This window comes from Ursus americanus, chromosome 16, assembly GCF_024610735.1.
Source record: "Ursus americanus isolate L20-20 chromosome 16, mUrsAme1.1.p, whole genome shotgun sequence".
NCBI classification, from domain to species: Eukaryota; Metazoa; Chordata; class Mammalia; order Carnivora; family Ursidae; genus Ursus; species Ursus americanus.
Window position 1 is genome coordinate 31559225 of NC_142142.1, and position 15904 is coordinate 31575128.

The 15904-nt window shown below is 39.6% G+C and overlaps 1 protein-coding gene across 1 annotated transcript in view; it reads right to left on the reverse strand.

The window, feature by feature from the left end:
* DEUP1 (deuterosome assembly protein 1) overlaps positions 1-15904 on the reverse strand; it is a 60580-nt gene that overhangs the window by 20500 nt on the left and 24176 nt on the right. The window contains exons 7-10 of the mRNA XM_087868018.1: positions 15183-15328; positions 11963-12068; positions 7143-7340; positions 5324-5410 (exon numbers count right to left, since the gene is read on the reverse strand). Coding sequence (XP_087724144.1) covers positions 5324-5410; positions 7143-7340; positions 11963-12068; positions 15183-15328 — 537 coding nt within the window. The remainder of the gene's footprint in view (positions 1-5323; positions 5411-7142; positions 7341-11962; positions 12069-15182; positions 15329-15904) is intronic.

Sequence of the window (15904 nt, forward strand, 5' to 3'; positions counted from 1 at the left end):
ATGAATGAATGAATGAATGAATGAATGAAAGCATTCTGTGGTGATTATGGCATGCAATAGATAGAGAATAGAATAGAGAGCCTGGAAATAAACCTTCACAGTATGGTCAACTAATCATTAATAAAAGCACCAAGAACACACAGTGGGGAAAGGATAGTCTCTTCAATAAATGTTGGGAAAACTGGCTAGTCACAGGTGAAAGAATGACACTGGACCTCTATCTTATACCACTCACAAAAAAATTAACTTGAAATGGATTAAGACTTAAATATCAGACCTGAAACTGTGAAACTAGAAGAAAACAAGAGGGGAAAGAGATACTTGATATTGGTTCTGGCAATGATTTGTTGTATATGACACCAAAAGCACAGGCAACAAAAGCAAAAATGGACAAGTGGGACTACGTCAAACTAAAAGCTTCTGCACGACAAAGGAAACCATCAAGAGAGTGAAGAGGCAACCTATGGAAGGGGAGAAAATATTTTATTTAGAAATTACTTAGAAAGTATTGAAAATATTGTCACATAGAATCCAGGAATACAAAATTTTTAAAGTAGGACTGTTTGGGGTTGAATTTTGTCCCCCCATCAAAAAAAAAGATTGGTTGAAGTCCTAACTCCTAGTACCTCAAGATGTGGCCTTATTTGGGAAAAGGATCTTTATGCAGGCGATCAAGTGAGGTGGGCCCTAATCCAATATGACAGGCATTCTACAGAGAGGGGAACTGGACACAGAGACAGACGCGCGTGGAAGGAAGACGATATGGAGAAACGGAGAAAGGCCCTGTGAAGACAGAGATACGAGGAGGATGATGCCTTGCGAAGACAGAAGACGGGACTGACGCACCTATAAGCCAAGGATTGCCAAAAATTGCCGGCAAATCACGAGAAGCTATCAAGAGGTGAGGAAGAACCATCATCTACAGGTTTCAGAGGGAGCACGGCCCTGTTGACACCTGATTTTGGACTTCTACTTCCAGAACTGTATGATAATAAGTTTCTCGTGTTTTAAGTCACCGTGTCTGTGGTACTTTGCTATGGCAGCCCAAGCAAATGAATACAATGACCAAGAAAGTTTATTCCCAAAGTTCAAAGATGGGTCAGTATCAGGAAATCTGTCAACCACAGTCTATTATACATCAACAGATCAACAGACAAAACCCACATGACATCGTATACGCTGAAAAGGTATTTGATAAAGGCAGCAGCAAATCTTAAAAACTTTAAGTAAACCAGGAATAAAAAGATGTAAGACCAGAACCCTAGAACAAATTATTCTAAACAGTAAAACTCTAAAACAATTTCATCTAAAATCAGAAATAAGACAGTTTGTCAGCAATCACTATTATTATGTCATATTCTCCTGGTTTTAGCAAATGCAATATGACAAAAAATAACTGATATGAACAGTAGAAAAAAAAGAGTTGAAACTATCTATTTTTGTTAAAATGATTGTATATCTCAAAAACCCCTAAGGACCCCTAGTAAAATGCCTACTAGAATTATAAGATAATTTGGTTTTTTACTATATTAGCAATAAGTTCTTATATGGAAAAAGGAAAATATTTCACTAATAACAGTGACAAGAATTATAAAACACCTGAGCATAAATTTTAAAAGGAAGGCACAGAACCCATACAAAGAAAATTGTAAGATCTTATTAAAGACACAAACTGAGATATGAAGAAATGGAAAGCCATGTCATATTCTTGGATGAGAAAATTTATTATCATAAAAGTGTCAATTCTTTTTTTAAAAATTTTATTTATTTGTCAGAGAGAGAGAGAGACAGACAGCAAGTGCAAGCAGGGGGAGCAGCAGGCAGAGGGAGAAGCAGGCTCCCCACTAAGCAAGGAGCGCCATGCAGAACTTGATCCCAGGACCCTGGGATCATGACCTGAGCCAAAGGCAGACGCTTAACCAAATGAGTCACCAGGCATCCCAAAAGTGTCAATTCTTTCAAAGTAATATGTAAACTTATTTTGATTCCAAATAAAACCCAACAGGAAATTATTTGGAGAAACTGGAAAAATTGAACTTAACCTTCATATAAAAATTTAAATTGGGTTCTAGTTTTATATCATATGTAAAATTATAATTCAAATGGATTTAAGACTTAGATGAAAAAATATAAAAATCATTGAAGACACTCTAACAAACCGTGTATTCTGTCTAGAAGTTGGAAAAACCTTGTTATTCCAGGAAGAAAATTCAGAAGCTGCAAACAAAAAGATACATGTATCTGACAAAAGATTTTTTTTTAAGTTTTATTTATTTGACAGAGAGAGAGAGAGCACAAGAAGGGGGAATAGCAGGGAGAGGCAGAGGAAGAAACAGGAACCCCACTGAGCAGGTAGCCCGATGCGGGGCTCGATCCCAGGACCCCGAGATCATGACCGGAGCCGAAGACAGACATTTAAACAAGTGAGCCAGCCAGGTGCCCCAACAAATAGAAGTTTAAAACTTTTTGTATGGTAAAAAAAAATAAATAAAATTATAGACAATAAATTTCGGAAACTGCTGTTATAAATTGACAAGAAAAAGACATGCCAACAGAAAAATGAATAAAGACTACAATTCATAGTACACTGCCGATAAATATACAAAACTATACTCACTGTAGCCAGGGAAATAGAAATTAAAGTACTACTGAGAAATCACTTTGTACCCATCAGACTGACAAAAACTTAAAAGAGCAATAAAACCTCTTGCTGCTAAGCAGAAAAAGAAAAGGTGTGCACATACAGAGACAGGAGAAATAAGATTTGACAACAAATGTTTTAAAATTAAAACATACAGGGGCACCTGGGTGGTGCCGTCGGTTAAGCATCCAATTCTCGGTTTTGGCTCAGTTGTGATCTCAGGGTCGTGGGATCAAGCCCCACAATGGGCTTCACCCTCAGTGTGGAGTCTGCTTCAGATTCTCTCTCGCTCTGTGCCTCCTGCCTGTGTGCGCTCTCTCTCAAATAAATAAATCTTAAAAAAATGCATATGCTTTCATTCAACAATTCCGTTTTTTTTTTTTTTTAAGAAAATCAGAGAAAGTGTGAGGGGCAGAGGGAGAAAGAGAGTCTCAAGCAGGCTTCACACCCGGCACAGAAACCATCTCGGGGCTCCATCTCAAGACCCGGAGATCATGACCTGAGGTTGGATGCTTAACCGACTGAGCCACCCACGCACCCCCAGCAAGTCCATTCTTAGGAAGCTGTTCCAAGATATATGTATGAGGATGTTTTTTACGATATTGTTTACTTGTGCAAAAATCTAGAAAGAGCTGATTTAATTACAAATGAATTGATTCTGAAAAACAGTTGATACATTCACATCATGGAATATTATTAAGCCATTATACAAAATGAAATAGGCCTAAACCAGTTGATTTGTAAGGACTGGCAAAGGATATTGCTGAGTGAACAAAAACAAGACACAGAAAATTGTGTATAATGTAATCTAATTTTTAAAAAAAGTTAAAACCCCAAAGTAGGTATATGACTACATATCTATACGTATATATACTCTCTCTCTCTCTCACACACACACACACACACACAGACATACAGGTGAATTCATAGATATGAAAAAGTACAAAATGATACATATTGAAGAGTTAACCTTGTTATCTGGTGGGTGGGGTATGAGGTGGGTAGAGAAACAGAGCAAAGGAGAAGGGGAGAAGCAACGGAAAAGAGACTGCACAAAAATCACTACTATGTAAGTTGTGATTCAGTTTATTAAAAATTATATATATTCTACAAGAGTATATATTGATTTTCCTAAGAAGTTACGGAAAACAAGATGCTTTCGTCCTGTCTTCTAAAGATGTCCATGATATATAGTTAAAAAGCAGTTGAGAATGATGTACTTATTTTACACTTATTTCTGTAAAGGGACGCTCAGCTCATCCCCGCTCTATGTGGGCACGAGCGAGAAAGAAGTTATAGAGTGCTCCACACTGGTTTCTTAGCACTGGATATCTCTGGAGTCCAAACTCGGATTCGCGAGAGCGCTGGGATAATTAGCTTCTTCTTTACATATCTTTATGTGTTTTATTTCTTGGGGGAAAAAACACAAATCGATGAAGAAAGCCAAATGCCTATACAAGCCAGAGTGAAGCAGGCTCAGTGTGGGCTGTGATGACGCAGAATTCACACCGAAAAACATTTAGTTTGAATAAAAAGAAAAATAACACAAAAAGCATTTTGTGAGAGGGAGAAAAAAAGATACTCACGGGGGCAGGACCCAATTTAATTTTGTGTGTCAAGCGTTTAGAAATGAAAGTCCTAAATGTCACGCAGATTTTATGTAACAGGGACACCACATATACTTTCCTTTCTATCCATCTGTCCTCCGATCGCAGAATCTGTCACCAGGGCCGAAGAAGGCAGAATGCTCGCAGAACGCTTCTAAGTCTCTGACGCTGGAATACTTACCATTAAGGCAACAAGTACCTGCTCCCGCAGGAATCAGTATCACGGCGAGCCCCTCCTCCAACGTCCTCTCGGCGGAGCCGAGGAAACCGAGCCGGCCCACCGAGCTCATCCTTTACCCTCTCCATTCTCTCAATGGCAGGAAAATTCTTTTATTTCAGAATTTTCTCTCCGAGCAAATAAATGCTAAACAAGTAACTATGGCATTTCTTTAGTTCGATAAATAAAAGTTCCCCTATTTAAAAAACCAACCTTCGACGGCTCTGTTGAGCAATGGAAACGAAAGGCGCAGAGCCTGTTTAAGCCTGTGTTAGTCTATAGACCCACGGGTTCAAACCACAAGGTCAATCCTCAGTCATTCATTTATCCGTCCTTCCTTTTGGTCAACCAGCATTCAGTGAACACCTACTATACCCCTGACATTGCGAGGTGCTGGCGCTACAGACAGGAATACAGCGTGGTCCCTGCGCACCCTCCGGTGGGGAAGCGACAGGCCAGCAAACAAGCAAGCCCGAAGTGCACACCGAGTGTGGCTGGAACGCTGCACTCTGACGGGAGTCTCAGGGGCGGCCTCATCAAGGGTGAGGCTGACACGCGAGTCAGCCCACGTAGGACGGGGGTTCAGGGAGAACGGCAGGAGCAAACGCAAGCGAGTAGCATGTCTGAGGAAATGATCAGAATTTAGCCCAATCCAAGAAAAGAACAAAGGAGAAAACTCAAAATTCAAATGTTCTCGCCTGAGGGTAAAAGTAAATTCAATCCCAGTGCAAGATAATTTGCCGCCCAACCCCCGCGTGTCCGACACACAGGAAATGCTTAGTAAATAAGGTCTGGGTAAATCCTGACCAGCTACGTAACCTCTCGGTTCGATCTAGTGAACGATTTCAGCGTCCTTACCGTGTACCGACCGGGGTCTAAATCTCCCATCATTCCTTTCAGGTGTGTGTTTTCCGTTCGGACAGCTTTGTATCGCATATCTGAGACCTGAAGCGGATCAGTAGGTAAAAGTGAGTGTAAAATACATAACAAAAGCTCACAATCGTAATACAACTAATTTTATTAACCTTAATGTTTTCTACGTGTAGTGAGGAGAAACACTGCTCACGCATGGTCATCCTAAATCAGTACCTGCGTTCACGTCTCTCCTTGGCAGCCTCACTTTACCCTCCTTTCCTGATCAGTGCTAAATTAACAACACATACCAACAATAATGACTCATTTACTTTTTTCTTTCCAATTCCAAAATTCCATTTCTCACTTCTATTTTCTACTGTATGCAAATTAGCACCAGAAAAATCACGATTTAAAAACATGCTTCAATAACACTGCCCATGGAATTCTTCACTACCTAATTAATGCTTACAATGTGCAAATATGTTTCCTGTTTAATTTTGTTCTTTCCAATATTTCTGCCAAACTACCCTTTTTTTTTTTTTTTGGTGATTATTTCATTTTGTCTCATGTATTTATTTTTCCCTGATTTCTTCTACTTGATGGTACTTCTTTTATTCACATAAGCCTCATTTCTATATGAAACACTTCCCTTCAAGTGATTTACTTTCATAGGTTACAAAACATATTCTCCTGAACCAAAACCTAAAAACATAGAAAAGTATAAGATGAAAATGAGAATCATCCATAATCCAGCCACCCAGGTCACTGTTAACACCTCTCAGTATCCTTTCCTATACAGGTACACCCAACGCTATTGTCCCGTCTGTGCTGTGTTCCTGCGTGTTGTACAAAGGAATCCCAGTTTAAGGTTTATAATCAGACAAAGGGCGACTCTCGTTTTTATAATACACAGGATTGAAATAGCCATCCTATTGGTGAAGGGACCCTCAAATGCCTAGAAAGTTACTGAATGGTGCTCTCAAAGCCTCTCAATTTGGGGTAAAAAAAAAAGCAGATAAACCCTATGCTTTTAATAACAGGTCACCAATTTGATGATGAGTAAGGGATTGAAGGAATGTCAAAAGAAATAGAAAGAAAGGAAAGGAGGGAGGAAGGAGGAAACAAAGAAAGGGAGGGAGGACTTTGAAGTTACTTGCGGCTGTGCATTACTATGGACTCATTTTCATGTTTTAACATCCATTTTTAAAACCCCAAGGTATGGGGTGCCCGGGTGGCTAAAGTTGGTTAAGTGTCTGCCTTCAGCTCAGGTCATGATTCCAGGGTCCTGGGATCAAGCCCCACGTTGGGCTCCCTGCTCAGCAGGGAGCCTGTCTCTCCTTCTGCTCCTCACCCCATTCTCAGGCTCTCTCTCACTCTCAAATAAATAAATAACATCTTTAAAAAAAATAAAACCCCAAAATAAATACATAAAATGGGGGTGAGACGTTTCCACAAAAAGCTGGAACAGAGGCTTTTTCTTTTTTAAAGACAAAAATATTAATGGAACTACAGGAACCAAATTCAGGAAGAAATCTTTGACTAGAACCTCCTGTGCAAGGTGATCAAAATATGGGTCACAAGGAAACGTGAGGATGAGATTCGATGGAATTATCTTGTGACGTCACTTTTGCCCTGATTCTCTCTTGATGACACTTTGCGTTATTTTGCAAAGGTTTTATGTGGGTCCACCAAGCACTTCTGTGATGCTGGTCTCGGACACGATACCGAGAAATGCAGGGCTTTGGTGGTCACCGAGGAAAACCACGGTCTGCACTGGGCGAGACAGTGACCAGCACAGGGGCTGTCCTGCCCGCTTACGTACCTGTTGTTTTGCTAACATTTTTTCTTTTATTTCCAACTCCATTTTTAACTGTCTTTCCAGAAGGGCAGCTTTCTTCATGATAGTTGCTATAGTGATCTCCTTCTGATGAAGCTCTTCTGTTAGGTCAGAGATTTCGTTCCTCATTCTTTCCTGCTCAGAGCCATGGTACTCTTCCTCCTGATAGAGTTGGCTTCTTATCTGCAGCAGAGACATTTAGGCAAATATTAACAAATCTTTTTATTTATCAAGCAGCTTAAAGCTTTTGTTAGCCGTGTTCGTTCCCATCCTATCTTAAACCTTTGGCAGGCTTAAAGTGGAGGCCCCACTTTACCCTCCTTTTCCCATCAATGCGGAATTAAAAACAGATACTCACAATAAATGACTCATTTACCTTTTTCCTTTCAAATTCAAAATTCCATTTCTCACTTCTATTTTCTGTTGTATGCAAATTGTCACTTACTACTGATGCTACTTTGATAACTACTTTGACAGGAAGGTGAAGAAAATATTATCAAGCACTTACCTCCCAGCATAACTGAGATATAGTTAGTATACAAAAACTGCACGTAATTATCATATGCAATTTGGTGAGTTCGGACACACACCCTCGTTACTATCACCACAATCAATATAATAGTCATACCCACTACCTCCAAAAGTTGCCTTATGTTCCTTTTTTGCTTTAAATTGTGTGTGTGTGTGGTAAGAACACTTAACATGGGATCTACCCTCTTAAAATTTTAAGTGCATAACTCCTTGCTGTCAACTATAAACACTGTTCTAGAACTTAACTTTATACCCATCAACCGACCACCGCAGAATGCGTGGGGGAAGAGCCTTGGACCCACTACCCAGAGGCAGAAGGACCAAGCATGTTTTTAGGGAGAAAATATTGGCCTAGAAAGGTTAAGTGACTTGCTCATGGTCATAAAGATGTTAACTGGCAGACCTGGGACTAGAACCTAGGACTCTTAGCTTTAAATTCAGTGCCTTTTTGACTAAATTGTGTGTACTGTTTGTGACTAAACACCATGTTTTTCAGAATCACGTTATAATGAATTTCAAACTTAATGTGTCTATGAAAATGCATCACCTCCTCCCTTAAGCCTGTGGGGTCTCTTGTTCTTAACCATAGTTGGTAGGCCTTCCCTGTCAGCAACCTCTGGATCACCTTGGGCTCCTCCCCAACCTTCTACCAAATGCTCGGGCAGCAAATTCTGTCCCTTGTACTTCAACTTCTGCCAAATCTCTCCTCTGCTCTCCATTTCTACTACTACTGTCTTGGTCCAGCCCCTTACCACCTTTCTAGAAATCATTCACTGTCTCTAATTCTTGAGATTTGGAGATAAAGTACATAGTCACCAATCTCAAGAAAATCATAGTCCATTGGAGGGAACAAAAATCAGCAGTTACAACACGGAGGAGCAATCCACGTCAGTGGTGTGTGGTGGGGGGGTGCTTAACCCAGCCTGGGGGTGTTGGGATGGGCTTCCCAGAAGAGGGGACATCAGAAAAATACTGAAGGACGAATGGAAGCCAGATGGAAGGCAGGGGTGGAGAAGGGCTCCGGGCAAAGAGTGCAGGGAAGCCTCGGGGGGGGGGGGGGGGGGGAGAGCGCATGCCCAGTGAAGCAAGGCGAGTCTGGGGTGGCCAGGACTCGGCTTGTTGTGAGAAATAAGGCTGGAGAGTTTAACGGAGCCCATCCACATAGAGATTTATATGAATTTCCCCAGGGCACTTACTTCTAAAATTGATTTTTTTTTCATTTCATCTTTAAAGATTTCAGGATCTATCTGTAAAAGAATAAGGGCACTCTCTTTCTCTTTTTTAAACATAGCCAGAATACCAATATAATATCTTAAAAATATTAACAATTATCATCAAATATCCAGGAAGTATTCGAATTTAAGAATGTATTAGGACTGTGATGAACGTTTTTTATTTGAATTGTGATCTAAATATAGGGACTGCTTCATATCTTTGTAAAGCCTCTCATGTGTGTTCTAAGTAGTCTACACACATCGTCTCATTTAACCCCTGCAACAGTTCCGTTTTGCGGAATGAGAAGTTAAGCACATAACTTTTCACAGTCACATTCCTGGTGACAGGCAGTCTGATTCCAAGACCTTACCCACCGTGCTATGTAACCCTAGGAGCGGAACCCTGGAAGGTGGTTCACGCAGTGGAAGAAGCTAGCATGGGATGGCCTAACATGGAAAGGATGCACGTCCAGAAGGAAAACCTGATCTGTCCTCAGCTCTATACCACCAAGCCCTCATGTGATTCTATTCCTATTATTAACATTTTTAGAATTTCAGAGTTGGTGGGGCTCGTGGGTGGCTCAGTTACTTAAGTAACTGACTCTCGATTTTGGCTCAGGTCATGATCTCAGGGTTGTGAGATCGAGCCCCGTGTTGGGCTCTGCACTGGGTGTGAAGCCTGCTTAAGATTCTCTCTCCCTCTCCCCCTGTCTCTCCCCCTGCCCCTTAAAAAAAAAAAAAGAATTTCAGAGTTGGACATGACCTTAGGAGTCTCATGGTCCAACCCTAACCCCATCATTGGACAGATGAGAGAGAGAGAGAGAAAAAAAAAAAGAAGCCTCCCAGGGAAGGGAATGGACTGGGCCTATGTTATCTAGCTCCTAAGAGCAAAAGAGGGGACAGGAGAGAGGAGTATAGACACCCTTCCCCTGAGGACAGTGTTACACGTCTCCTTTCATCTCCACTCTTCTCTCGCCAATTGTTTTTTCTTTACAATACATTTGATGAAACAACGGGGTTCTTCGGGGGCTTATCCCGGTTTGGATTTTGCTGATTGCACCCCTGTTGTGTTGTTAGCATGTTCTCTTAAAATGGAACTTTCAAAATGTAAAAAAAAAAAAAAATGAATATACTATGATGAAAAAGGAGTAAACTGTTTCTATTATTTTCAGAGCATTTAGATATTAAAACAACATGCTCTACTGTGAAGCTTCCCTCTAAATGAGATTAATTTACCGAGCTCTAAATGACTTTTGGCTTTATTAAAAATGTCAATTTTGTCACGAAGTACATGACAAAAATAGTTCTACACTGAAAAAAGAGAAAGAAATAAAACACTTGCAAGATTCATAATGCATGGCTCTTGTTGCTTTTATTACAAGAGAATGAAAATGCTCTCCACAAACACTTCTTGGGAGCTATAGCTATTTATACACAATTCATTTGTTACCTTCTCTGCACAGCAGTGCAGTATCCAGAGGTCTCCAAGAGCCTATGCAGAGAATTTGTGCCTCGTCTTCTCTCCTTCCATACTGAAACTGTGCCATGTCAGTAGATTCCTTATTATTCAAAGTGTTATTGAGTCGATGAAGTTAAGGATGGTGTAACTATCCTTTAGGTGGCTTTAATCAACCTCTTTATCATAATGCCTTCACTGGGGATACCAGCAAAGAAACCGTTTTTTAAAGTTGTATGTTTAAATAGCAGTGAAATCAGTTTCATGGGATTATGCGAAACATAAAAGGAAAATGATCATTAATCCATAACGCCTTTTCTACACTGAATAGCTAGCTACCTGATAGGCAGCTCTGCGGGAGGCAGTTTGTCTTTTGCATCATTCCGAGAGAAACAAGCAGAATAGCTGTAGTCCTACTAGATGCTCAATAAATGTATGTTGAGTTTATGCAAACGGTAACTGAATTTATGAACCTATACAATCAGAGGAGACCTTAGCCCTGAGATTCATTCATTCCTTCTCTAAATACTTATTTTCACTTTTGTATGTCAGGCGCTGTGCTGGGACAGATGATGATTCGAAGTCATGCCCAGGTTACCCCTACTTTGAACAATTGTTTAGAGCATATAACATGGAATGTGTAGGTGTGGTCCTCAAGCCTAAAGACCAGAGATGTGGGTAGGAGCCACGACAAGCTCATGGAAAGGAAGCGCCGACTGGATTCTGTTAGAGGGAGAAGAGAATACACTTTCTGTAGAGAGCTGAGAACCACAAGGTCTTCGAGGACGGTGCCCAGGCCTTATTCGTCCCGTTATCCCTAGCTCCTGGCAGATTGCTTGGCATGGGTTAGTTGCTCAGTGACAAAAGGGGGTGTAACCGTAACAATAGCAGCCTTCCCTCACTGGGTGTGTCCTCTGAGCTAGGCAGGCCCTGTTCTAAGCACTTTACATGCAATTTTAAAGTGGATTTTAACTTAAGGGAAGAGTATGGACTCTGGACTCAGACTGCCTGGATCTGAATCTGACCCTTACAGCCTGGTAGCTGTGTAATATTGGGGGAACCTACCTAACTTCTCTGTGCTTCAGTGTTCTCAAATATAAAAGAAGAACATATTAGTACCTACCTTATAAAGAGGTTGTGAGGAATCAATGAGCTGAGATTTGTTAGGCCCTCAGAGCCCCTCCTGGCCCATGGGGAGTGCTATCTAGGCAGCAGGGTTATTAGTATCCCCTTTAAGCCCCATCACAGTTGTATGACACAGGGGCTAAGGATCCCATCCCCATCCTAGAAATGAGAAGCCTGAACGACGTGCACAGGTAGCTTCCCTGGGCTTGGGTACCTACCAGACGGTTGGAGGCCCGAGTCGGCTCGCTATAAGCTACCTGTCACGGAGCCACGGTCTCCCCGTGGCACAATGAGGACCTTGGGTTTGTGTTTTTTATAGCATCATGCAGAAGAATGTCGGAATGAGCAGCCTGCTAGGCTATTATCTTAGGGGAAAATAGAGAAGGAATAAGAAGGGAATGAGAAGGAAGGACTTTCCCCCCTTTGTGTTCAGAGACTTCAGATCTGCCTGGAAAAATGAAGCCCATTCTTTTCCATACCTTGTTCAATTCTTTTTCATGATTTGGTTGATCTAGGGTCACTGAAAACAGCTCTTTCCTTTTTCTTTCTGGTTCTTTAGTAGAAGGTGAATAAGGTGACTCAAGTCTACAAATTAAATGTGAATAAAAATTAAACTTCACTTGGTAAATTGTCAGGATTATGTTGTTAATTTAGACTATTGTAGGCTGCAGAGATTGATTATTAGTTTATTGGAAAAATTTCTAGCTCCAGATTGCAAATTCTAATACATTCAGATCCCGTTAAGTATTTACATATTTAACTGAGTGCAAATGGTTTGAGTGAAAAAAAGAAAAGGTGGCAATTAATATGGAATTTCAATTATACCTTGAAAATTGGCAGAATACTGGGTTTGCATACGTAGATAAGATTTTTATATAAGAAGACTGTTTCCTATAATAAAATAGCTTGGGAACCCCTTAAAAAAAGGAAACACATCTAACTTGCTTGTACACCGTGGAAAGGAACGATGTCAGGAGAAGTCTGAGGGGAGCAACTACCCCATAAAAGGGACCCAAAATGACTAAACCCGACAGTCTACCCAGAGAAAGCTCAAATACATCTGTTCTTTGGCTGCTTAATTTATAAAATGGAGCACATATGGATACCAGAGGGGGAAAGCAGAAACTAATATAGAAAGTACAATTTCTCCAGGAAGTTTGGAGAAGTACCACCAGCAGATTCACTTCCAGATCAGGGAAGTTGGTAAACGAAAAATCATTAAAACAGAAACTTAAGATAACCAGGCACGGACTGGCTTCTACTGCTTGACTAATTTTGAGGAATGTGCCCACCTGTAAATGAGTACAAGTTCAGATTTCCAAAGAACTTTTGAAAAGGTTTCGTAAATCACAAACTTAAACCACACAAAACATAATCTGAGCAATGTTAGAGAAATAACTGATGTAAATATTGAAAATAAAGGGCTCTTTTAAAAGGTATAAGTGATATCCCTGAGGTACTTGTATCTAGACTGGATTGTCTTTCTTCTGATTATCCGTATATGTGTTAACTGTAGGAAACAGAGTATATCAGTGTACATACTGCTAGGATGTTATCATCTGGTTAAAAACATTATTGGCATTTTTGTGTATATTATTTGTCTTTTTTTCTATGTACATGTGTATAAACATATATGTATTTCCCATACAATTAGAATGTACCACACACATTATTTTTCAGTCCCCTTTTGTTTACTACTCAGTAATATATTGTGACCATTTTATCCAATATTCTCCTCCAACATTATTTCAGAATCAATCTTAAATCTTTCTTATTTGCTACTATTTGGAAGGGGTGAAAAATGACATATCCTATTTTTCAATTCTTCCTAAGCAATTTCAAGGAGTGGAATGCTGAACTGATTGGGGGGGAAAAAACCAGCCTCATGATGGTCTTATAAATTTCACTTAGCGACGACTGGAACAAATGTCAAACGTCAATTTGGACAAGTTCCAAGAAGAAAACAATTTTCATGCTAATATAACATGCTAATAATAATCTATAAAGGAATTATCATTTGTCATGTAGGAAAAGTGTTGGGATTATTTTTAATAACTCTCAGAACATATCAGCCCAAGGTGCTTCTGTAGCTAAAGAAAAAGGAAAAGCAAACAAAATCTCGGCATTATTGAGAAAGGTTCTGAAAATGAATAAAAACATTACTATGCTACTTGTATAAAACTACTGTGCGTCTGTACTTAGAAGCCTGGTTTGCTTCACCTTAATACAACCATAAAGAAGAAACAGAGTCCAGAGGAAAGAAACCAAAGCAATAAAGAGGCTAGAATCACCTTCATATGAGAACAAACCAAAAGGATGAGAAACTTTCAATGGGAGAGATGAAGGCTAAGAAGACGAGGCCCAAAGTCTGAAATACAATGGAAGCTGTGAAAAGATAAATATCTATCTTGCCATCAGACCTCAGAATACTAGAACTGAGGAATACCCTCCCAATAAAAAAGCTGCAGTTTGGAGACCAAAATAAATACCAACTTAAATGGAGAATGGCATTAGGCATAACGAAAGAATTGTGTTGGCCAAACGTATGAATAACTGCAAGATTTTAGGTGAAGTCGTCCCGAAGGAAAGTCGGCAAGGTCTGGAATTCAGCACTGGCCTTGTGAGACAGCTCCACAGGAAGTACCTACAGTGCTCGGCCACAAAACCACAGCTACACAAGGGGTGAAAGGTTTGTGCATCTAGGAAATCTCTGATGATTTTTGGCATATACATTCTTTGTACAAGGACATTTCTCACCAACTCCCCACACTGGAACAGTGCCTTACGCATGTTATTTTCCCGATAGATTTATTATCAGTGACGATGATCTATAGCTTGCATATGGAGCACTCTATAATGCTGACTGGCTAATAGGCATTCTACTGTCCTTGGTGAGACATACAATAGGTCATTTTTAGGAAGCTTAATTTGCCATTTGTTGTAAGTGTAGAGCTCAAAAAATTTCGAGCAGGTCCCGCAACTTTAAAGAAATAATCATTGCCTTTAAAACCAGGTAATGGTCTTTCAACAGAACATTCCTTACCATTTGGTTAGTCAGTTTTTAAAATCCTATCACTGGCCTTCAGATTTGAGAAGGATTCAAGTTCCAGTGAGAATTAGAACTCCAGTGAATGGTTCGAACAGTCAGACTTTCTACTCACAAGTATAAATATTTCATAATCCTTAGCAGTCCCATTTCCTTTGTGGTTCTGGAATACAAGATATCTGTCTGATTTTAAAAGAGGAAAAAAATCTGTTCTAACAAAACCCTTAATGGAACTGACAAGGCAGTGAGTGTGGAGACCAAGAGAAATAAAATATTTACAAGTGAAAAAGTTAATAATAGGTTTACAGGCGATCAAAATAAAAGCATTTGAAAGTATGGAATAAGTCTTATTTATCAATATACACAACTAAATATCAGCTCTATACTACTGTTTTTACAATATCCTAAAAAAAAGAAATTCTAAGAAAATATCTGACTCACTGCGATACATGTGTCCATAAATCAGAATATGATACAATTTTCTAGGTAAGTAAATACATTCATTTTGAGGATGAAATAATCACGGATTTTATTTTTAATACCAAATACTATCCAATAATTAACAGCATGTTAATACAAAACAAATAGACTTTAAATTCTAGTTTTAAATATAAAACTCTTAAGATATTCACTCCTGAATGTAAAGAATATACCTTTTCTTACTTTCTTGAGTATTTTGGCACTCTCCTATTTTTAATAATTCTCTGTGCAGCTGCAATCGTTCCATTTCTATAATTCTCAAGAGATCATCACGTGACTGTAACTCACTTTTCACCTCTGAGAGTCCTGCTTCCATGGCCTACATAAAAACATCAAATAGGTTCAATGCTCACATTTGGATATCATGCTTATAATATATTTAAAAATATTTAACATCTGTGAACCAGCCTAATTCCAAATGAACTGGTGTCGAGCCCTTGGTTGGCTCTGTCTTACAGGATTTCATTCCTTCATTCATTTACTCAACAAATATTTGCTGAGTCCTTATTAGGTACTCAACACTGAAGATACAGACATAGACTCTGTTCTCAGTGTGCTTACAGTCTAGTGATAAGGAGTAATCATTCATCACACAGATCCGGTCCCACTGTACATGAATTTGAGAGAATCATAAAAGTATGAATGAAATATTAATGTGTAAAATTTGGATTAAGTCCAATAATTCCCAATTTAAAGACAATAGCCAAGAAGCATCTAATTTCAAAGCTGGCCAGCACAGTGAGTTGCAAACCATGGTCTATGGCTCCACGACTAGAAACACCAGCAATCCTGTGAATCCAGTCTTTTATTTTGTTGATAAGAGGCTTGAGCAAGTTTAAAAGCTGTTGGGAAGGGTAATGGTCGGTTCCTGGGAAGGTGGGTGGAGTGGATCCCA